We start from the raw sequence: 23291 nt of genomic DNA, 5'->3' as shown, positions 1-23291 counted from the left end.
ACAGAATTAAGCAAAAATCACTAATAGGAATAAAGAAAAGAACTGGTATGCAGTTAACATCATAAATTTAAAATATATAAATCAAATGCTGGCAACAGTGTAAGGAAAAATTGAAAAATTATCGATTGTAGTGGGTAATTTATTTGAATCTACTACTATTGGTAACTGATTGGTCCCTCAAATAAATTTCCGAGGATATTCAATATCTGAAATGCAGAGTAACAGTGGCTTTTCATCTTTTTCTGACCACCATTTATAATAAAAAAATTAAACTTTATATGCAACCTAGTAAAAATGTCTATATTATGTATGTGAAATAAAGCTTCACAAAATAATATTTCCTATTATTTTACAAATACTGTAGGGTCCCCTAAATTGATTTTACAACCCGCTTATGAGTCAGAACTCATAACCTGAAAAATATTAATAGCTATGTATAGACTCCTGCAACCAAAAGGAAGAATATATCTTTTCTTCAAGTATATGTTTACAAAATTTCAACATATGCTATCACAAGTGAAGGCTCCACACATTTCCAAAAAACCCATATCAAACTGTTTGCACTTTTTTTTTTAAGATTTTATTTATTTATTTGACAGAGATCTCAAGTAGGGGGGGAGGCAGGCAGCCTCTCTGTCCGCAGGGAGCCTGCTTCCTTTCCTCTCTCTCTGCCTGTCTCTCTGCCTACTTGTGATCTCTGTCTGTCAAATAAATAAATAATAAAATAAAAAAGACAAGGGTTGAAAATAAATCAGATAATCATTTAACTTGAAAAACTATAAAAGGAATAACTAAATTAATCAAAATCAAAATAAAATAATAAAATACAGAAATCCCCTACAACAGCCTGGCACATGGGAGAACAGGAGAGAACAATGTCTGGCACATGGTAGATGCTCATTCAGTATTTGGTGAAGGGATGAATGAAACTGACAATAAACCATAGAGGGGCTCACCTCTGGAGAGACTAATCCAGTAAATTAAAAAAAAAAAAAAAGAAGAAGAAGAAGAAGAAGAAGAACCACAGAGAGAATATTAGGAATAAAAAGGAATATAGCAGCAAAGATAATGGATTATGGCTTAGATAACGTGTAGTGTATTTTTTTTTAAGATTTTATTTATTTATTTTACAGAGATCACAAGTAGGCAGAGAGAGAGAGAGAGGAGGAAGCAGGCTCCCCGCCGAGCAGAGAGCCCAATGCGGGGCTCAATCCCAGGACACTGGGATCATGACCTGAGCAGAAGGCAGAGGCTTTAACCCACTGAGCCATCCAGGCCCCCCACGTGTAGTGATGTTAGAAAATGGCGTCGTGTGCGCACTACACAGAAGTTGACTTCGCGATGTGTTTCCTGAATTGGTTTTGGAACCAGAACGCAAATTAATAATGTTCTCATTGTTACTTGTTAAGGATTAGCATATTAGCTTCTGTTTGGGCAACGCATACATAATCCCTGGATAAAAGGAAGAAGCACAGAGACACCTGTGCACGTGTAGGTGGTGAGAAACTCGAGAGGATTGATGTGTGTGTAAATGTTTGGTAAGAAAAATCAGTACGTGTTCCTTTTGGAATTTAGTTCTTTAATCTAACTTGTACCTTGAGATTTCTTCTCTCCTTTGGGAATTGAAAGAGGTTGGTTTCACCAATATTTTTAAAAATGATCAAGTTTGGGGTTTCTTTTCAGGACATTCTCAAATGCTACCCCTCCTGTCAGCCACATCCCCGGCAAGGCCAGCATCTCTAGCTCTCCTCTTCCTGCGAAATCCTGAGCATTTTTCTTTTGTGGGTCCCAACTTCTGTAGAAAGGTCATCCCTGATGTGGTGGCATGGATCCAAGATAAACTTTTACGAAACCATTGGAACAGAAAACTAGTACCTCTGTGTTAGAGATGTGGAAAGTCTTGAAAAGAACTCGAAGAGCAACAATATAGCACCAAACCACAGTCAATCTTGTGAAGTAATGAACAAAACAGATCTTAAAGAAAGGCTATCACTTTCAGTAAAGTTTCCACTGATCAAAATAATGGGAGGAGGGAAAAAAGGAATAGAGGAAACCACAAATAAAGGAAATAAAGATCATGAAAAAGCACGTCAGAAGCCTTACCAGCAAAATGGATAGGAGGGATTTTGCTTATTAGAACCCTCCCTGACTGGTGATGATCCGTCTCATAGGCCGGCTGGATCGTGTGCTCCTGACGCCAGTGGAATTCCTAGCCAGCTGTCTGATCCGCATGTATACCCGAAGTAGAGACTAGAACTAGAAGAAATCTTTCAATAATAAATGTAGACAATATTTCTGCTTATGAAGATATTATTTATTTGTAATGCATTACTGAAACAGTTTCTTGGAAAGGCTGAGAGGCTGTTCTCCCCTCCTCAGAGTCAAGCCTTTTCTTAGACTTCAGGAAAATGCAAGAGATCAAAGGAGTAGGCAGAGTGAAGCCAGTAAATTGAATTCTGGGTTAGAAAGTGCACACTTAATACCTAAAGAAACTCTTCAGTTACTGGCCCTGAATCTATCCCAAGGGAAGGTCCTGCCTTAGTTGAAAAGAGCCTGTCATTATTAATGGAATTTTTCTAGTTAGACTTCTTCACTGCTGCCATCGCGCTATCATGTATGCATGGCCATGTGTCATGTCCGCACTGAAGGTGCTCAGTTCCCCGGGAAGCCTGCCCTTCCTTCAGTGGCTTTTGATAATTACACAGTTTGTCCTTTGGAGACAGGTCTGAACTAAGCCCAGCACCACAGCTGAGACTGTAGGAAGTCTCAAACTCCTGACATTGGGCTGTATCTTGGGCTCCTCCATCTCCTGGAACCTGCCCCACTTCCAAGAAGTGCAATTAAGAAAGGCTGTGGGTCTACGTAGTCCCATGTAGTACTCTTCTTGGTTTAAACTGACTTTGGTGTAGTATAAAATTAATGGCACTTCTCTTGTCCCATCTTTTCGGTTTTCCTCTCTGCAGAATTCTTGAAACTTTTAGAAGTCACTTTTCTGAGTTCATCTTCTAACCAACTCTTCATATTCCTTATGTACTATGGTCAGCAACAGGTAATGGGACTGCACCAGACACACATGTAACTTCGCACATTCAGCTCTCCAGAGAGTAAGAGAATGTGCAATTTCAGTAGCAGCTGACTCCATTCGACGTTCCACTTGGGATGGGTTGGGATGGGCTGGACGGGAGATGTATCCTTCCTGCCCATGCATCTCCTTCCCTACCAGCCTCTCAGGTAGGACGAGCCTCCCCCGTGCTGTGTGCTCTTTTTATGCAGAAATCCATGTTAGATGACAGGCCAGCCACTTCACACAGGTGAAGAAACGGTGGTTCGTTCTGATGCTGAAAATACGTGTATATTGGATTTATTGAGAGGTCATTTGTCAATCTCCAATAGACCTCTCTTCAGGGAGTTGAAGAGTTATTTTGACCATGCGATTTCTGCCTGGTGGATTGCCACTTAACTACCTTCTGACTTTAATAGCAAATTACTGTTAATGTCTAAATTCTGAATATGTTGTGGTCCTTCTTCTGTAGTTTGTTTCACAGTCCTATTCCATACTGAATCAGAGTCACCGAGTCCCCCGACTTAGTATTTCAGTGGATAGATAGGCTTATGGCGAATGCAAAGATGGTTGGTATTTCTAAGTAAAAATACAATACTAATAAAAGTTAATGTTTATTTAGCCATTAATATAATGCCAGACACTGCACTAAGATTCACCATCTCATTTAATCCTTAACAACCCTCTGAGGTGTCTTGACGTCAAAGCAGTGACTGACTTAGACAAGCAAGGGAACACGTACATACCTTCCTGTGTAACTATTTCCCAAAACACAGGTGCTCCCAGGAAAGCAGCAAAGAATTATTGCAGAAGGAGGCCAGCAAGTACAAATTAACATACAGATTAACATACATCATAAACAAGCTGTGGTTCAAAAGTTCTCCTTTAGGAGTGGGTTGTCCAGAAGCTGAAATGTGTTTTCCCAGGGACATGATGTCATCACCACAAAAGCCTATTTACCCCTGGTGTGCCTGAAGTAGTAAAAACACAGACCCCAACCATTTTGCGTACCAGCATTTTCATGGAAAAAACTCACTCTGAATTTCCTCTTGAACGGCTGCTGGACACATTTCTCCACCGCTGGGAAAATGGGGAGCCTATGCTAGAAACAGCAGAACCATGAGCAGTGTTCGAAGTCAGAATCAGACGTCGCTCCCAAGGCCTGTGGCGGAAATGGATGGGGAGAGGAGTGTGGAAGAGTGACCGAAGCTGGGGACAAGGGGGACAGTCATAGGCGAAGGAGATGTTGGGAGAGGAACAGGAGGACGTCCATGAAGGTGAAGGGCGGGATAAGAATTCTAGAGAAGAGGGGAGAGGACAAGGAGTTTGAGGACCTTGAACTCATGAGTTGTAAACACGTAAGAGCTCTGCTCATCCCTCCGGTAGATCCCTGTTCCCCGCTTTTGTTTCTTCTACTGACTCCAGTGTTTTGCCTGCCTCTCTCCCTTTCACTATTTAATTCCTCTGTGATCCTGAGACCAGCCCTGTGGCTTTTCTAGACTTCGCTGCCCCTAATGTGGTCGAGCGGCCCTAAGGTTTGTGATATTTCTTTGGATGGTTTTTAGTTTCTATGGAGGAAAGAACCCATCCCAGGCTCCAGAACTTTTCCTTTTTCACTTGGATCCGGAAGAGCCAATATTAGCTGTAGATGCTTTGGGTAGTTCTTTGGGTCCATAAAGGGCTGAAATAAAATGCGTAAGCATTTCAGGGGTAGCTGTCCAAGGCTGAGGCTCATGGGAAAAGGGAGAAGCCCTCTGTTCCTTTCTCTCCTTTTTTTTTGTCTCCAGGTTCCTTGTCCTCCAAAGGCGAGTGGAAAGGAGTGGGCAGGGCCCGGACCGCAGCTTCTTGGAGGGGAAGGGTACAAGACAGCGCCATCCTCGCCTCACTGCTGGGGTGTGCTCTCGAGGGATGTGTCTCTGTTGAGGGCGTAGGGACCACCTAATCACCTGAGCATCCGCCAGGGTCTCCCTTGTGCCACCTTCCCCTTACCCGCAAGTCAACGTTTCCCTTACTTCTCTAGAGATAGAAACCAGACACCTGTGGAGCTAGGAGAAGCCTCAGTTTGCAGGCTTTATCCCAGACCCACTGAGTCAGTATCTCCAAGGGAAGGGCCTGGAAAGCTCGATGATGAAGAAGTGATCCCAGGTGGTTCCTGTCAAGGATGTTTGGCAGACACTACTTGCCTGCCCCTCCACCTTGTTCGTTTTTAAAGGCTCGTAGGACATTCTAAACCTCTGTCTCAGATTCATTATACATATATGCTGTTTCCTCTCCATGGAAAGCTCTTACCTGTTCCCTACTCTTGGCCAATCCCTACTTCTCATAACTTCACAACTCGACTAAAATATGATTTTTTCAGACCATCCTTGACCACTCTCATCACCATCTGCATCAGATCCCCTTGTTTCATCCTCTTAAATCACCTTGTGCTTTTTCTCCCTGGCAGTTATCACATAGTTTGTACCTTGTGTATTTGCCTAATATCTACCTCCTCACTAGTACCAAGCACAGTACTCCAGAACTATTTTTTGCATGGATGAACAAATGGAAAACTAGTGCTCGGAGAAGGGTTTCACAGGTTGGATTGAACGCCGCTCAACAAATAATGAACTGAGCATAGGAAAATTTGAATCTTCCAAGGTAAAATTTGCACACATCAACTGAAGGCAAAGTAGACGGGTCTAACTAGTAATTTGTATTTATGGGACAATGGATCAGATTATTTTTAAAATACTTAATAAATACCTAATGTGTGCAAAATGCAGTATTGGGAGCTATGGAGACAACGGTGAGTAAGGCGGATAAAATCTCTTGTCTTTGTGGAGATTTTTAGCGAGGATGACAGAACTAAAGCAACCAGTTACACGGTCTCATAATTATAATTTTGTAAATGCAATGAGAGCCTGTAGTAGGGAGACCTGGCATGGTCTGTAAGCGAGTCACAGAATTTCTAAGACATGTGGCTGTGGAATCTGGGCCCAGAGCATGCAGTACCCTGCGTCCTGTGTCTTGTCAGAGCTGCCGTGAGGGCAGGTGCTTCTGTATAATGGCTTCTCAGCCTCAGCGCTGCAGACATCTTGGGCCTTGCAGACACCTTCCAGCGTGCCATGGGAAATACTTAGCTCCATTCCTGGCTCACCCCACCAGAGGCCAGTACCCCCCAGCTATAAAACCCCCAAATGTGTCAACACTGCCAAATGTCCCTTGTGGAAGGGCAGGAATCAGGGCAATCCCTGTCCCTCCTTTGTACCTCAGTTGAGAACCACTGGCCTACTTGAAACTTGGTTTTTTAAATAATGCCTCACCTCGTGATTTATCCAGATCAGTGCTGGGAACAGCATTTTATTCATCGATAAACGCATTTGCTGAGTGCCTCTTAGGCACCAGGTGCTGTGTGAGGCACCGGAGACAGAGCCATGGTCACGGCCATGTGTTTTCTGGAAACTACCTTCTGGGGGAGGGAGCAAGGCAATGTTCAGAAGAAGGGAGAGGTTGGTCCTAGAGGTCCTTTCAGTGAAGACAACAAGGCAGAGCCCCCAGAGGGCGGGGATTTGAGTTCCCCCTCCCTTCTGCTGTCTGACCGACCTGCTTGTGTTGCAGGGGCTCCTCCGCGGAAGGGCAGCTGAATGGACTCCAGGGCAGCCTGAACGCTGCGGCCTTTGCACCCATCACCGGCCCCACAGGTCAGTGGGCACAGCCATCGAGGCCGGGATGACGGGGCGGGGGCCACCCTGGGCGTGTTCTCACTTGTGCCTCAGAAGAAACGTGCAGTTCAAAGAATGAAGGAGCATCGGGCTTTTGAAGCATTGCAAATGGCCGCTTGAGGATGGAATGGTTTTCCAGAACTAGTTCGGGGTAGACGACGTTTCTCGGTCCGGGAGAGTGTAATGGGATTTGCAGCATCTAGTAGAAAGGCCTGTGTCTGACTGGTGTTCCTCCCCGTTCATCTCGGATCCCCACCCGTAGTAGCTCCCGCTGGCTCCGCCACACGCTGGAGCCCTTGTCTTTGGTTGGGGGCCTGTCACACTAGTGTGATGGCCTGTTGGTCCGTTGCCAGATACCTACTGAGGTCTTAAAGCCTCTCAGTGTAGGGACCCACCTAAGTCAGGCAGCATCGGCCCAGGGAGAGTTTTCTAGGAGTACTAATTTGTAAAAAACATGCTGATAAGTAATCAGGAAACTAAAAGAAAATCACGTGGATTCCCTTCCACAAATATTTCTTACTGAGCACCACCCATGGAGAAAGACGCTGGGCACTGAGGGACACAGAGGGTGCACCAGGCAGACCCTGCGGCCAGGGGCCCTACAGACTCAGGGAGAGAGGAGAGTCAGCAGGGAGTGGGTACAGGCTGGGTGGTTCTCAAGGGCCTGGGGATGTGTCGGATAACCGTAGGCAGCAGCGGCTGAACATCTGGTGTGTTCAACGCAGTTCTGAATGCTTCACACATGATAACTCATTTGTTCACCAAATAGGCATAGAGCAGGAACTGTGTTGCCCATTTCACAGCTGAGGAAATAAAGGCACAGATTATGAAACACATCCCAAACCTCATAGCTAATAAATAGCAGGGCCGTCTTGGAAGCCCAGAGACTTGGCCTGGGCTCTTTAGGGATTAGAGTGCATGTTTCTTCTAGAGGAAGAAACATGTAAGCGGAGGGTTGCATGCTGATAAGTCCCCCAAGAGAGGGGAGGCGTGGGGCTGAAAGAGTTCCAGGAAGAAAGAATAAGGCCTGCACAAATGGGGGCCGGGGTCGGGGGGTGCACATGCACGGTGTCCTGAGAGCCCTCCTGTGTCACCGTAGCTAGGGACTAAGAGCTTGGGCGGGGAGCAGCAGGAGAACAGGTCATGGCGATAGCAGGGCCGGTTCGTGAGCCGTGTAGGGGAACTTGGTCCCGAGTGCAAGAAGCAGCCATCGAGGAGTCTAGGGCTGGGGTGTGGAGGGTGTGTGTGGGACCTAATAGACATTCAAATGATTATAAGACCAGCGAGAAACTTGGTTGGACTGTATCCTGGGGATAATTCCATATATGTCATGGGCTTCCTATGGACCTAAAGGACAAAATATATAGACAAAAGCTTTATAACGACATCCATTCAGGTAATAGTATAAGAGTATAAAGATTTTGCTCTCCACTGAAAATCTTGAACCTGAATTCAAGAAATATTTGATGGATATCTACTTGCTCTTCCCCTCCCCCAAAAAAGAATTGCTAGAATACGGTAGTTATTTTTAAGGAAGTAAAATTTCCCCCTGGAACTGTTACGGCCTGGGAACTGGGTGGCCGGGAGAATTTTGCACCACAGACAGCTGAGTATCTCTACCCAGATAACTGCTGCACCCGGGGAGGGTTGCAAAGCGTAGGGGAGGCAAGAAACGTGCCTGCCACATTTGTATGTCCAACTGATGTGTCACGTGCAGACTTGAACTCGCTGTGTGCGCTCTGGCTGGGGGAGTTGGAAGTTCGAGGGCTCATACTCTCAGCATCTCATCATGAATTCATATTTCCTGACTGAAGTTATCTGTTAGGGATTTTGTAACAGTCGTAATGAACTCAGTAGCCTCATAAAGCCACAGAGCATAGAGAAGTTGTGTGTCTCCCTGGATCCCGATATCTGGTTTTCCCTGCTTCTGTCTTAAGACAAGTGCATTATTCTTGTCACCTTGTTTAGGCTGCCTGCTCTTTACTGCTTTTGTCTCCAATGACTCTGGACCCCTAAAGTGCCTTCAGTTTGTTTCCGTTCTGTGCCTTTCCTGGTGTTCCTGATCCTCAGTTAAAGAAACACTGATGAACATGGTATTTTCAATCCTTCCCAATCAATATTTTGCCTTGGCAGTATGGCAGCAGCTAACCCCATTAGAGTTACTTCTGCGGCTAGTCAGGAACTATCTGGCACTTTAGGGTTTCAACTACAAAGCATGTGTTGTTCTCTATGACACATAGATTTAAAGTGTTCTTCTAGGGGTTCAGAAGGGTGTCCTACAAAAACGAGGGTAGGTTGGCATCAGCAACATTTTTCTTTAAACCCATAAGAAGGGAGAGCAACCCCCATAGTAAGTCAAAGTAGACATGTCTCTCAGAGATGGGACATTTCTGCCCCAACAGGAAGCACCACACTGACTCGGACAGGTATTTAAGCCCCTGTCTAGTCCGGTTAACTCAGCTGGTTAAACATGGTATTATCAACGGCATGAATATAGCAGAAGTCTGTTTCCTGGCCCCTTGACCCTCTACAAGTCTAGCCAACCAGGCCTTAAAGCTGTGTCACTTTGTTCATCGGGCGCCTGAATAAGATAACTCGTTCAGCCCAGCACACTGTTGAAAAACAACTCAGAACCCTTTCCCCCTAAAGGTGACCTAGTGACAGTGTTCTTCTAATTGTGAACATTAAATGAGGTAGTGGATGTGAGGGCTGCTAGCAGAAGGCCTGGAATGCTCCACGAACATTACTTTTTCCTTGACTTCCCTCCTTCAAGCTAAACATTCGGAGTTTGCTGTGGAAGGAAAGGTGTAGAGTCAGCAGATTGGGAAACTCGAGAAGGAAGGCTAGAGTGAGGGCCTTTGGCTCAAAGCCAAAGCCATTGGCCTTCGTTCTTTGTTAGCGTGGCGTTCTTGAGTTCTGAAGTGGAGATGGTGAACTAAAATAGCAGGGAGCCACAGATTAGATAACTGGCATTTCTCTCATGCTGGCTTGATAGTGTAAACCACCATTCTTGTAGGGTCTGAGGCTGTCCCAGCTGCCCTCATCCCTGGCCTTAGCTTCTGCCTACGCCTTTTCTGTCCTGGAGCCCAGCCTCTGCCCGCCCCCCACCCCGATTTGTTATTGTTGTTTAAAGCTCTTACGGGTCTGTAGTTGGTAGAGGGATTCTTACTGCCTTTTGAACACCAGTGTTAGATTTCATTTATAAGAAGTGAGAAACAATGTCCTTGTTAAGTGTTGGTAATTTGGGGCCTTGGTAAAACACAGTTTAGCTATATCCTCTTTCTTTGCATGGGGGTGGGGCAGCAGGACATCAGTGTGACTCTGGCTGCCCACTTCACCATCTCCCCGTAAGACAAGAGAAAGGGACTTATTATAACAGAGTAAACCCAGTGGAGCCTAAACTCTAAGGATCTAGAAGTCACTTTAACTTTAGAAACAAAATCATTTGCCCAGCAGTTCTCAGCGGAATGACCTATTTTTATTATTAGATTCTTATGCCTTTCACCAAGCGTTATATAGTTGTCATGGATCCTGGATGGATCTGAAGTATAGTAGATTAACAATGAAAATAAATAAACCTCTTGAGATGCTTGCCCTAGCGGCTTATATCCTTTATTGTTCCCAGAATGTTCTTTTCTCCCTGGAGCCAGAGGGGTAAGAATTTGGGTTGATCACCCACTCTAACAGTGTTAGAAAACAAGGGGCACAGATTTGGTGTTTGGCAAGAAACTCAATGTCAGCATCTGGGCAGTGATCCCCTAAAACCTAGATTTGGTTTTGTTTGTTTTCTTGCAATACACATAGCTGTTTATTTTCTCCGTTCTTTATGTCCGATGTATTTCTCAACCCTCTCTTTCCTTCTTTGGTCCTTCTGTCACCCGCCACCTGATGCTATATTCTGGGCAGTTTTCCAGGCCTGGTGTCCCTTGCTATTCTTCTCTCTGGTTGTCGTCCTGTCCTAAGACTAGTTTTAGATTTGACCTCTTGTCCTTTCACCAAGATCAAATAAAGTGTTAAGTAGGGACTTTTTTTACATTTTTCAGGATCTTTGGAAGCTCCCCAAGTTATTTTCGCCAGATCCAAACCCTTGCCCACACAATCTGGAGCCCTTGCTACAGTTATAGGACAGAGAAAATCAAAGTCGGTGAAGTCAGGGCCAATTTAAGGTAACAGTAAGAATAAGAGCATATTTTTTTATGATAACTTGCTGACTTTATATCACAGCAAGAGGCTTAATAGCTATCAAGAGAAGTGACAGTTTCTTAGAATGACAAAGAAATTTTGATTTTATAAAACCAGAACTCAGATGGACTGTGAGTCAAAGTTAAGCTACTGCTAGCATGCTTCTGCACTGGCCGACCAGTAGGTGGCGCTGTGGCAGTAAGAAATTTCCTTACTATTATGGAGGCTTTTGTTTAAAAATATGGGGACATGAAACCAATCAAAGGAAGAAACTAAAGCCATAATCGAGTTATCACAGGTAAAGAGTAACAGAATACACTGGAGAACATGGTATTTGAAGGTCAAATTGCAATAGCCTCTAAAGAGAATGAATATTGTTAAAGATATTTATTATTAAAGAAGGTTGTTTGATTAGAGTTGTGTAGTTTGTGAACTGGACTTCCAAGTAATGGGAGGCAGGAAGGAACACAACTTTGAAAAAAGGTTTTTTTGGTGAGGCTGATTAATACGCTTTTTTCTGAGTTAAGATAAGCATATGCTGTCATTGGCAGCAAAACAAACTGTAAACCCCGTCCATAAAAATCTCCCAACATTAAAGGGATGGCCTGACTTTGAGCTCGTGAGGCTGTACTCACACCACTAGCACGGCCCCACAGTGTTTTGTTCCCAGCCCGTGGCCTTCAAAACTTTCAGAAAATTCTATGAAACCACAAGGTTGTGATGATTCCTTTCCTCTTTGCTCTACCGTACACACTAAAGCATTAAAGGCATACTGCTAGGAGCTTAATACCTTTCTTACCTCTAGGGGAATACTTAAAGACTTATTTGAGAAGAATTATTCATCAAAATACCCCAGGAGAGCAAAGGAGGGAGGAAAATTATTTACCCACCACAGGATTCATTTACATTGGATCAGAAAGCTTCAAATATCTTTCCCCAGCCCATCTAAACTCTTTCCAAAAAGGAATGAGAAGAGAGAAAGGAACACCAAATCCATGGCTTGGTCATCTACCAAAATGTACCAATGAAACCGAAAACAACCAGAGTTGTCTTGGTAATACTTTGCCAATGATCCTTTAATTCTGATATGAAGCAGCCTATCCAGGGATGAACAACTAACAAAATATAGAAAACTAAAGCGAGAAGGTCCATATTTCCTTGAGGAGACTGGCAGCCAAAAGAATGAAAGTGACAACCAAGCTCCAAACTAAACCACTGGCCTGCCAAGAAGTACTAATGTCCATCAGTTTCCAGGACTGAGAGACTTGGACCTGCCACAGTTGTAATATCGCTTTCCTTGAACCTATTTCATTAGTATCTCTTACAATCCACCCAGAACATTGCATGGCAAAATAAGATCATCCGCAGAGAAGCCTTGGGAAAGAGCCCATCTCTCCACATGTCAGTCTGTTGCAAGCAGCCCTGCGGAACTGAGCTGCGCACAAGCTAGGGGTGGGTGATGCTGTACTTTGTGATGAGCTGCGGTGGTGAGACCTCGTGCCGAGTGTGTATGGACTCAGAAAACAGAGTGGGTCAGAGTGCCACTGAAGGACCCGCCTCCCATAGTGCAGCAGAACTGCTGGGAAGCCCCAGAGGCAGCCCATTGCCACCTGCCAGGCCAAATAAGAGAAACAGGTAGTTTACAAAGTGAAGCAGGGAGAACCCAGAGTCCACCTGGATGCTTGCTTTCTCTTTGTTGTGAATGGGGTGTAGGCAGATCTGCTTGGCAGACATCCGTTCAACCGCAGTCACAAAGGAATGTCATCACGAGCTAGTGCTAGAACCCCTTCCTGTATGGGTTTAGGGAGGCAGGAAGGAGATGAGAAGATTGAAGTGTGTTTGCATAGCTTGTTATCGAAGACTGAGAAAATGTCAGTTGTCCTTATCGAAGAATGAGGAGCCACACTGAAGGATACCGGGGACTGAGATTCTCGAAGTCGCCCACTTTGTTGTCTCAGGCAAGGGCCATATGTAAATACATGCGCAATTCTGTGTCTTCTTAGGTTCTGTGTCGTCTGTTTGGCATCTCTTCGTCACAGAGCCAGTTAACTGTGTTTTCTGTATTCTTGATGCTTTTGCATTTGGGGCCTTATGGAGCCAGGCGGAGACTGCCTATCCCACGGCTAGCTGATTCTGAAAGATCCTATCAGCTTGCCCATGGGTATGCCTTTCAGACAGAAACCAGCTAATCCCAAGTTTATATACCCAACCACCTCCTTATCTAACTCTCACATGGAAAACCCACATTTCCCTTGCCCCAGATCACTCCAGGGCCAGCTTCCAGGCAGCTGGAGAGCACCGCTGTAGCCCAGAGGCCACCAGAATTACTAAAACAACCAGTCGGAAGCCGTTTACTCTGTCCTGCCTTGCCTTTTCCAGGGAAATCCCAAATAAGGCTCTGGCCTAGACTTTCTCCTCACTCCTGTCTTCCATCTCTGGACCACACCAGTGTTTTCCCCTGTGAGGCACGTAGGGACCCTCTCTCTGGGACCCTAAGTACAATCAACTTCCTGCCAGGCCTTGTTCTCATGGCCTCCATAGCCACACTGACTGGACCATACCACACTCAACTTGTACATTCTTAGAATACACAGCAATGGAGAGACTGTCTTTAATATGTCTAGCAGGGAACACAGGGAAACATCTGAATCAATTAGGTTTATATCACCAAGTTCTAAGCAACTGGCCACAGCACTCACTTCATTCTAGGCTGTATTCTACAAGTGATATTTTCACAGTGTGTGTGGTGCTAGCCGCAACCTGGCTGCAGCCACACAAGAAGGATGTGAATCCCTTTACGTGGCCAAATCGCCTGGCTGTCAGCCATTGAAATTTCATGCTTTCCTGTCCCGAGGCCTCTTTCTTTTCATTTAGTAACTTTCTACGTTCAGAAACAAAACTCAAGCCTAGCAGAGCAACCTGGTTGGAAGTGGGGGGAGGAGACAGCTTGGCTTTCAGTTTAGAGGAAGTAGGGGGATACCTCTAAGATCCCACCCAAAAGGGGGTTCATTTGCCTTAAAGAAAAGGAGGGAACTCTGATTTCTGAAATGGATTAAGAAGTGGACCACGGAGAGAGATAACATCAGAAAATTGATATTGTCTCTTGCTGAGCTGGCAAACTCCCAAGAGAGGAGTGATGATTCTTCCATTGTTAACAATTACTACTTTGTTATAAAGAGACGTGGAAAGTGCAGTGGCCCCTTTCTCAAATTACATTTATGTTACAGAAGCACACACACCCACTGGAAAAAAAAAATTGCTTGGCACCCTGGGTGGTTAGACGTGTGCCTACCACCCCAGCTCGTAGCGGGTTTGTGTTGTCCTGTGTGATATCCATTCACTTTGGGGGGAAATGGATCCTGTTTATTCTTGTATTCCTGAACTGGGCAGGTAACCAGCATAGCATTGCCTTACTTTGTGAGCTTTTATACTTATCACTACAAGTTATCAGTCTATACTCTGGATGTGTGGAACCCACACATCTTGCTGCTGGTTTCAAAGAAATGCTTGTTATAGGCACATACCTTTGCTTTACCATCCGTATAACCTCGGGTCATAATTGCTCCTCAAAGTTCTAAAGAAAGAAAATGGCATGCTAGGCCATGCCTGTCTTTGGAAAAAGCAAGTTTTGTACATGGAAATATTTACATCTCTGCTTGCCTGATCTGTAGAATTTACTGGGCCCCAGAGTGTGTGGGTGGGTAACTGTAGGGTGTGGAGAATGGTGGCTTGAAGTCTATTTCTCCATTGGCATTGATTGCCATTGACATTTATTCTTTCAAATTATAAAGGAAAAGACTGGGCCTCTCTTGTCCTCAGAACGAAGAGCATCGCTAGGAAACATAAAACAATAGTCTCTTATACTTCTTTGTGTACTCCTCTTTCGAACATGCCAGCATTTCCATTCAGGACGCCTGTAGGTATCAGGAGCCTTCTTCTGTTGAAACCTAAGGCCAGGTTAAGTAGTTACCTGCCAGGAGCACCTGGGAGGCTCAGTCATTAAGCGTTGGCCTTTGGCTCAGGTCATGATCCCGGCGCCCTGGGATTGAGTCCCATATAGGACTCCCTACTCAGCGGGGAGCCTGCTTCCCCCTCCCCAGCTCCCCTGTATTTGTGGCCCCTCTCTTGCTATCTCTTTCTGTCATAAATAAATAAAAAATCTTTAAAAAAAAAAAAAAAACCCAAAACCAAAAAAAAGTAGTTACCTGCCACCCGAGAGGGACAGCTTGAATATGCGGCCTGTCCCCTTAGCCGTATGGGTAACACACAGCATGTATCCCCAGTACAAAAGGAGGATGTCACCTGGGAACCTGGTTGTAAGACAGTGAAGTGAATGGAAAGGTCAACTGGTTAGAAGTTGGGATTTTAATGTTACTTCTTTGTTCATGGTTATCAGGTGAAAAAAGAAACAAAGAAAGAAAGAAATCCCTCCTTTTTACATTCGATTGGACCAAAAGGTGACGGTGGTGTTTCTCCTCCTCCCAGCCACCTCTCCTCTGCTTGCCAGGGAGATTAAGACATGTTTGTTCGTGGGATGAACCCAAATGAAGATGTTTTAGAATTTAACAAGTGTTTTGGTTTTTTGGTTGTTGGTTTTTTTTTTTTATAATTTCTTATGGCTGAACTGCAAAATAATACTGGGTAATAAATTGCTTGCCGTTACTTGGGTTTTGGAACACGGCATCTTGAAAACGCAGCTCTTCTTTAGAAATAGGACTCCTCGCGGGCCTTGTATTCGGCCATCCCTGCTGCTGTTCTCCAAGATAAATTGCGGTTGTGTGTACGCACATATTCTTACCCTCCTCTTCTATGCGGAGAAGTCGAGTTGTCTCTGTAGCCTTTTGATTAATAAAAGAGAGACCACCTCAGTTTACCTCTGTTAAGGAAAGTTCGTGTACGTCAGCATAGGGAACAGCCTCGGGGGCCAGACCTCATAAAAACCTACCACTTATTTGGGACAGTTAGCAATGGCTAATCAGTGGCTCAACAGCATGTCCTGTGAGGCAGGACAGCTGGCCTCCACCCTTCTCCTGGGTAGCACCTCTGCCTTCCTCAGGACTCTGCCTCTCTCAATGTGGTTGTTTCTCTCTCCGTGTGCAGCTATCAAAGGACAGAATTCAAAAACCGGGCATTCATTCACCCAACAAAGTGCCGCTGGTGTACAGAGCTAAAGGGGGCGGCCGCTGCCTGCAGACCAGGGCCAGTCTGTGACCAGGAGAGCGTGAAGACATGACACAAACCTGCCAGCTTCAGCATTTCTGGCCGTTTTCTTCAGGTGGCGCATGCAACAGACTTTTCATCCCTAGCATCAAGTCTTAAAACATAAAAGCACCTGCAGGAAAATAACAAAATATAAAGGGAAAACCAAGGCCAAAGGTCAAGATGGTTCACATTTTTCAAATATAAGACCAAATAAAATTATGATAATCAAGGTTAGATTTGGTTCTGAGTCTTCTCTAACAGGTCAGACAAAAAGAGAAACCTGATACATCAAGGTCTATAGTTCTCATTTTCAAAAAGGAAGCCATACTCTGGAGGAAAATTATTAAACTTTTTCCTAGCTGCTTTTTTTTTAAATTTTATTTATTTATTTTAAAGAGTTTGAGAGAGAGAGAATAAACAAGGGGAGGATATGAGTGGTGGGGGGGGGGGAGAGAGAGAGAGAGAGAGAGAAGCAGACTCCCCACTGAGCTGGAATCCAGATGTGGAACTCCCTCCCAGGACCCGGAGATCATGAGCTGAGCTGAAGACAGACATTTAACCCACGGAGCCACCCCGATGCCCCTTCCTAGATCTTATCCTAAAAGAAGTATTTCACATGCTTTAAAACGAGGACACTGAACAAAGTAATGGTGCCCTCACAGCACAGCGGTGTGTTTCACGGGACTGCTTCTCGGTGTGAGCTACACTAAGGCTAAACATGGCAGTTCAAGTCAGTGAAGACAATTTTGTGAACTATTACAGTCCAAGTCGCTTTGTGGTCCAATATAATCCAATGAGATAGTGGTTCTGTGGAGGGGTGGATGGATTGCATGTGTCTTAGATAATCCTACATATCCTATACCTTCTCTCGGGTGATGGCTCGGTGAGAGCTAATTGTGCTCTTAGGCAAAGGTGCAGAGGCCTAGTCTTCTACATGGCTCGTTGAAGATGGCGCCGATGTGCTCTGGAAAGCAGGTGGCAGAGGAAACGTCTTCTGGAAACTGGAGCCAGGCACCGTCTGACCTGTCACAGCATGTTTGCTCTCTGTCCCTTTATTTTGTCCCTAGGCACCTCATGCCTGCTTCCCCCTAGTCGGGCTGATTCCTATTTGTCCTTTCCAACCCTAGCCCATTCCCACCCCCAGTATGATTTAGGTGCTTTTTTACTGTACTTACAGCTATCTGCTGGGGCATTTACAACACTCTAGTACTTTCTGGATTCCTTGACCATTCCCCCGCCACCAGGGCCATAATCCCCTTGAAGGCAAGGAGGAGCTCTCACTTAATTCTGAAACCCTAGGGCCTAGCACAATGTCCAGGCCATAGTAGGGATGTAAAAGACTGATTAAATGGATGAATGAGTGAGTTTTCATATTTCTCCTAACACCTGGAACCCCTGTCCCCATATACAAATCCTTCTTATCCTCTAAAGGTCTAGTTAGGTTTTGGTCTTGTCTAGTACGCTATATTCATATAATTAGATTTTAACTTTACAGTTTTTAAGTCCCTAGAGCATTTACAATTTATGTCACAAAGTTTGGCACCTCATTATATTTTTGTCATTCTTTTATCCTACTTTCTCCTTGGGTAAATTGTCTCCAGTAAGACCATAAATTCTATGACAGCAGGATTACATTCTGTATGTTTGTGGAATCCATAAGAACACCCAAAATGCTTCATTACTTGTAATATCAGCCCTAAAGAAAAGAATACATAAAACACATAAAATTTCCCTGAAAAATAATCTACTCCCCCTGTTCTCCTGGCTTCAAATAAAATGCTTAACCTCAAATTAAAATGCTTTAACCTTAAAGATTTCATAAATAATGTATTTTATTATTAAACAATCTTAAAACTCAGAATAACCTTCCTTATAAATTACCTAGTACAGTATTTCAAGCGTATCAATATTATAAAACTACTTCCTCGACATCAGAGAATGACTGGTCACTGTCCTTCTGATTACAACTTCTTATACCCATTCAGAAACTTAACTATAAACTTCCTTGTTGGGACACATGGGTGGCTCAGTCAGTTAAGGGCTGCCTTTGGCTCAGGTCATGATCCCGAGGTCTTGGGATCGAGTTCCACATCGGGCTCCTTTCTCAAAGGGGAGCCTGCTTCTTTCTCTGCCTCTGCCTGCCACTCTGCCTACTTGTGCGCACGCTCTCTCTTGCTCTCTCTCTCTCTCTAACAAATAAATAAATCTTTTTTTAAAAAATTAAAAAAAAAAAATAAACTTATGTGTTACAAAGCAGAATTCAGTATAAAGATGTTCTACTTTATACCACATCCAAGGATCTCACTTTAAGGGAACAAAGTCAAAATGAGGTCTAGTTTATTTGGAAAACATCCTCCGTCAGCTTTTGTGCCTCTACACCAGCTGATCAGAGGGAGCTCTTTGACCTTATAACACAGATTAGGTTTTGTTTTTGGATACTCAGATTTTTTTTAAATTCTTTTTTGATTTCTTCATGAACTTTTTAGGATTCTCCTAAGTTGTCTGCTACCTGACACTGGACACCATACTCGAGTTGTAGAAATCCACCTAGTGTTCTGTGTAATGTAAGATGTACCCTTATGCTTCTGGAGTCGTGTGTTCTGATTTACTTTTAGCATACTGTGCTCTCCAAAACAAAAGTCCTTTCAACCCTTACCTCCTACCTTCCCTACCTAGTCTTGCTTCAAGTTCAGTGCCATCATATGGCGTTTTCTAAAAACTTAAAAAAATAGAATTACCATATAATTCAGAAATTCCTCTTCTAGATATATAACCATAAAAACTGGGAGCAGAGTCTTGAATAGATGTTTTTACACTCATGTCCATAGCAGCTTTATTCACAGTAGCCTAAAGGTGGAAGCAACCCACGTGTCCATCAATGGACAAATGGATAGACAAGATGTGGTATGTACATACAATGCAATAGTATTCAGCCTTTAAAAAGAAAGAAAATTCTGATACACATTACATCATGGACGAATCGAGAGGATTTATGGTAACTGAAATGAGCCAATCACAAGAAGACAAATAGTATATAACTCTACTTATTTGAGATAGTTAGAGCAGTCAGATTCAGAGGCAGAAAGCAAAAGGGTTGTTCCAGATCTGACCAGATGGGAGAATTGGGGGTTATTTTTCAATGGATACAGAGTTTTAGTTTTGGTTGTTGTTGTTGTTTTGTCTTTAAGTAAGCTCCATGTGGGGCTTGAATTCAGGACCCTGAGATCAAGACCTGAGCTGAGATCAAGTCAGACACTTAACCAACTGAGCCACCCAGGTGCCCCCAGAATTTCAGTTTTTTAAGATGAAAAAAGTTCTGCAGATAGATGGCGCTGATGATTGCATAGCGTGAATGTAACCACTTCCCTTAAAAGTGGTTAAGCTGGTCATTTTTCCCCTGTCCCCATGTCTGGCGACTGCAAACCTGTTCTCTGTATCTATGAGCTTGTTTGGGTTTGTTTGTTTGTTTGTTTGTTTGTTTGTTTTCTTAGATCCCACGTGTAAGGGAGATTATATGATATATGCCTTTTTCTGTCTGAATTATTTTACCTTAGCATAATGCCCTCACAGTCTGTCCATGTTGACACAAATGAGAAGATTTCATTCTTTTTTATGGCTGGATAATACTCTATTGTGTATATATATAACATTTTCTTTATTCGTTCATTCCACTAACGGACACTTAGATTGTTTCTACATTTTGGCGCTTGTAAACAATGCAACAAACAGAGGGTCAACATGCAGTGAATTAGTGGTTTTGTTTTCTTTGCCCAGAATACCCAGAAGTGGAATGCTGGAGCATATGAAAGTTATATTTTTAATATTTTGAGGAACCTTCGTAGTGTTTTGCATAGTGACCATACCAGTCTACGTCTCCGCCAACAGAGCAACACTTGTTATTTCTTGTCTTTTTGATACTAGCCATTCTAACAGGTACGAGGTGATATCCCCATGTGATTTTAATTGTATTTCCCTGATGATTAGAAATGTTGAGCACCTTTACCTCTACTTGTTGGCCATTTGTGTGTCCTCTTTGGAAAAATGTCTGTTGGGTTCTTCTGCCATTTTTGTCTTAAGTAGGCTCCATGTCCAGTGTGGAGCCCAGTGCGGGGCTTGAACTCATGACCCTGAGATCAAGAGCTAAGCTGAGATCAAGAGTCAGATGCTTGACTGAGCCACTCAGGTGCCCGTCTTCTGCCATTTTTAATTAGATTGTTTTTATTACTGAGTTATATGAGTACTTTATATATTTTGGATATTAACCCTATATCAGATATATAATTTACAAATATTTTCTCCCATTTGGCAGGTTGCCTTTTCATTTTATTGTTCTCTTTACTGTACAAAAGCTTTTGGGTTTGATGCAGTCACACGTGTTTATTTTTGCTTTTGTTGCCTTTTCTTTGATGTCAAATCCAAAAAAAATCAATCACCAAGATCCATGTTAAGGAACTTACCACCTGTGTTTTCTTCTAGGAGTTTTTTGGTTTTAGGTCTTACTTTAAAGTCTTTAATCCATTTTTGAGTTAATTTTTGTGTCTGGTGGAGATAGAGATCCAATTTCATTCTTTTATATGTAGCTGTCCAGTTTTTCCAACACCATTTATTGGAGACTGTCCTTTCCCCATTGTATATTCTTGGCTCCTTTGTCCTAGACTACTTGACCACATATGCCTGGGTTTGTTTGAGTTCTTTCTTCTGTTCTGTTGGTCAGTATGTCTGTTTTTATGCCAATACAAGATGTCATACTGTTTTGATTACAATAAGCTCTGTAATATGATTTGAAATCAGGAAGCATAGTTCCTCCAGCTTGGTTCTTTGTCAAGATAGCATTGGCTCTTTGGGGTCTCTTGTGGTTCCATACAAATTTTAGGATTGTTTGTTTTATTTCTGTGAAAAATGCCATTGGAATTTTGATAAAGATTATACTGAATCTGTAGATTGCCTTGTGTAGTATAGACATCTTAACAGTATTAATTCTTCCAACCCATGAGCATGGATTACTTTCCATTTATTTATGTCTTCTTCATTTTCTTTCATCAATGTCTTATAGTGTTCAGTGTATAACTCTTTCACCTCCTTGGTTAAATTTATTCTAGATATTTTATTCTCTTTGATATAATTGTAAATGCAATTAAATTTCTCTTCATGATGGTTTGTTGTTACTGTGTAGAAATGTAACAGATTTTTGTATATTGATTTCTGTATCCTGAAACTTTACTGAGTTTGTTTATTAGTTTTAACAGTTTTCTGGTGGAGTCCTTGAGGTTCTTTCTGTATAATATCATGTCATCTACTAATAGAGACAGTTTTACTTCTTTTCTAATTTGGATGCCTTTTATTTCTTGTGTATGGGTCTCGCTAGGACTTCTAATACCTTGTTGAATACAAGTGGGAAAGATGGGCATCCTTGTTTTGTTCTTGATCTTAGAGGACAAGCAGTCAGCTCTTTACAATTAAGTAGGATGACAGCTATGGGCTTTTCATATATGGCCTTTATTGTGTTAAGATATGGTCCCTCTTTACCCACTTTGTTGAGTTTTTATCATAAATGTATGGTGAATTTTGTCAAATGCTTTTTAATGCATCAGTTGAGATAATCACATAATTTAATGTTTATCCTTCATTTTGTTAGTATGGTGTGTCTCATTGATTGATTTGCATATATTGCTCCATTGGTGCATGTGTGGAATAAATCCCACCTGATCATGGTATGATCCTTTTATTGCATCGCTGGATTCAGTTCTCTACTATTTTGTTCAGGATTTTGCATCTACATTTATCAGAGATATTGGTCCGAAGTTTTCTTGTGGTAGCCTTGTCTGATTTTGGTGTCCAGGTAATGTTGGCCTTGTAAAATGACTTTGAAAGTGTATAGAAGAGGAGGGAACTCTTCTGCATTTTGGAAGAGTTTGGGAAAGATTGGTATTAATTCCTTAAATGTTTGGTAGACTTCACCAGTGAAGCTGCCTAGTCTTGGCCTTCTATTACGTTGGAAGGTTTTTGGTCACTGACTCAATCTCATTTGTGTTATGTGTGTTTTACCACAATTTTAAAAAGACTAATGATTATGTATGTAATATGCCTAGTAAAGTGTTTGGCACATGATAGGTACTCAGTAAATGGTAGGTCTTACTATCAGAATTCAAAGCACATGCTATCATTAGTTCCCATTATGATCTTTGAGGTCATGTTATTGTTAAACAATGTCACAAGTTAGGTTCCCTAGAAAGTAAACTCTAAGATGGCAATTAGTGTGCAAGAGGTTTATAGTGTGCAAGAGGTTTATTAATGGATCAATTCCTATAGAAGGGAAGGGAAAGGGAATGGGACCAGGCAGCGGGAGAAGTTGGGCTGTGGCACAGTGACAAGGATGGTCTCAGTTGGTGCCACAGGGAGCGTAAAGCCAGCCTTGGGAGCTGTAAGTTGTGATAAGGTAGCTGGGATGCCACTTTTGTACGTACTTTATGTTGATCTGTCATTAGATACGGGCTGCCTGGGAAGAAGACGTGCCCTTGAGAACTAAAACTCATGTTTCCGTGGCTCCTCATCCTTTCCGACTTATCTCCAGTCTTCTGTATTAATGAGTAAAATTTCCTTGCTGTCAGTCATCTCAGTGAGGGAGGAATCAGGGAATTTTTAGCTGTGGCTACAGTAGTGCTTTTCCAACCATCCGTACTAGAGCTCTAGTTATTTTCCTTTCCAGTCTTACATGGACTGGTACTTTTGTAAAATACATTAAAAATAAATTACTAGAGAAACTAAATAAGAAAAGAAGACTTCTAACGCATGAGCTCAAATTCATTATTACTAGATTCACCAGGCATAAAATTGCTGGCTATTTTCGATAATGGACTTTAACTGCCTACCTTCGAATTCTAAATTTTTCTCAGGTGGGTACCAATCCAGGGCTCCACTCTAAATAGTCCTGGGTTGTAGGACTCCTGCAAAGCATTGTTGGAGTCTTTCCCAGCTGACACTGGCCAAATACACATTGGGTTAAGTGAATGTTGTGCTCAACCTCGAGACCTTTGCTGTTGTGGGGGAATCCATAGTTCTCTTCAGGTCTGCCGTAAATCCAGGAATATCATGAACACCACAGGTTCTGGGTGTAAACAGTCCTAAGGCCATTCCTCACTCAC

General features: G+C 43.0%; 1 protein-coding gene across 16 annotated transcripts in view; it reads left to right on the top strand.

The window, feature by feature from the left end:
• TTLL5 (tubulin tyrosine ligase like 5) overlaps positions 1–23291 on the top strand; it is a 281253-nt gene that overhangs the window by 225901 nt on the left and 32061 nt on the right. For 15 of the 16 annotated variants that reach the window (XR_009399190.1, XR_009399191.1, XR_009399192.1 and 12 more), the window contains one exon: positions 6662–6744. Coding sequence is in view for 13 of the 16 variants with exons in the window: in XM_059373692.1 (XP_059229675.1) it covers positions 6662–6744 (83 nt within the window). In the remaining 3 variants the exon portion in view is untranslated. Of the gene's footprint in view, positions 1–6661; positions 6745–16047; positions 16372–23291 lie in introns of those variants that run through there. The other variant, XM_059373686.1, reaches the window with a different exon arrangement.

The sequence above is a fragment of the Mustela nigripes genome, chromosome 13 (assembly GCF_022355385.1).
Source record: "Mustela nigripes isolate SB6536 chromosome 13, MUSNIG.SB6536, whole genome shotgun sequence".
Lineage (NCBI taxonomy): Eukaryota > Metazoa > Chordata > Mammalia > Carnivora > Mustelidae > Mustela > Mustela nigripes.
This window is presented reverse-complemented; position numbering and strand designations above follow the sequence as displayed.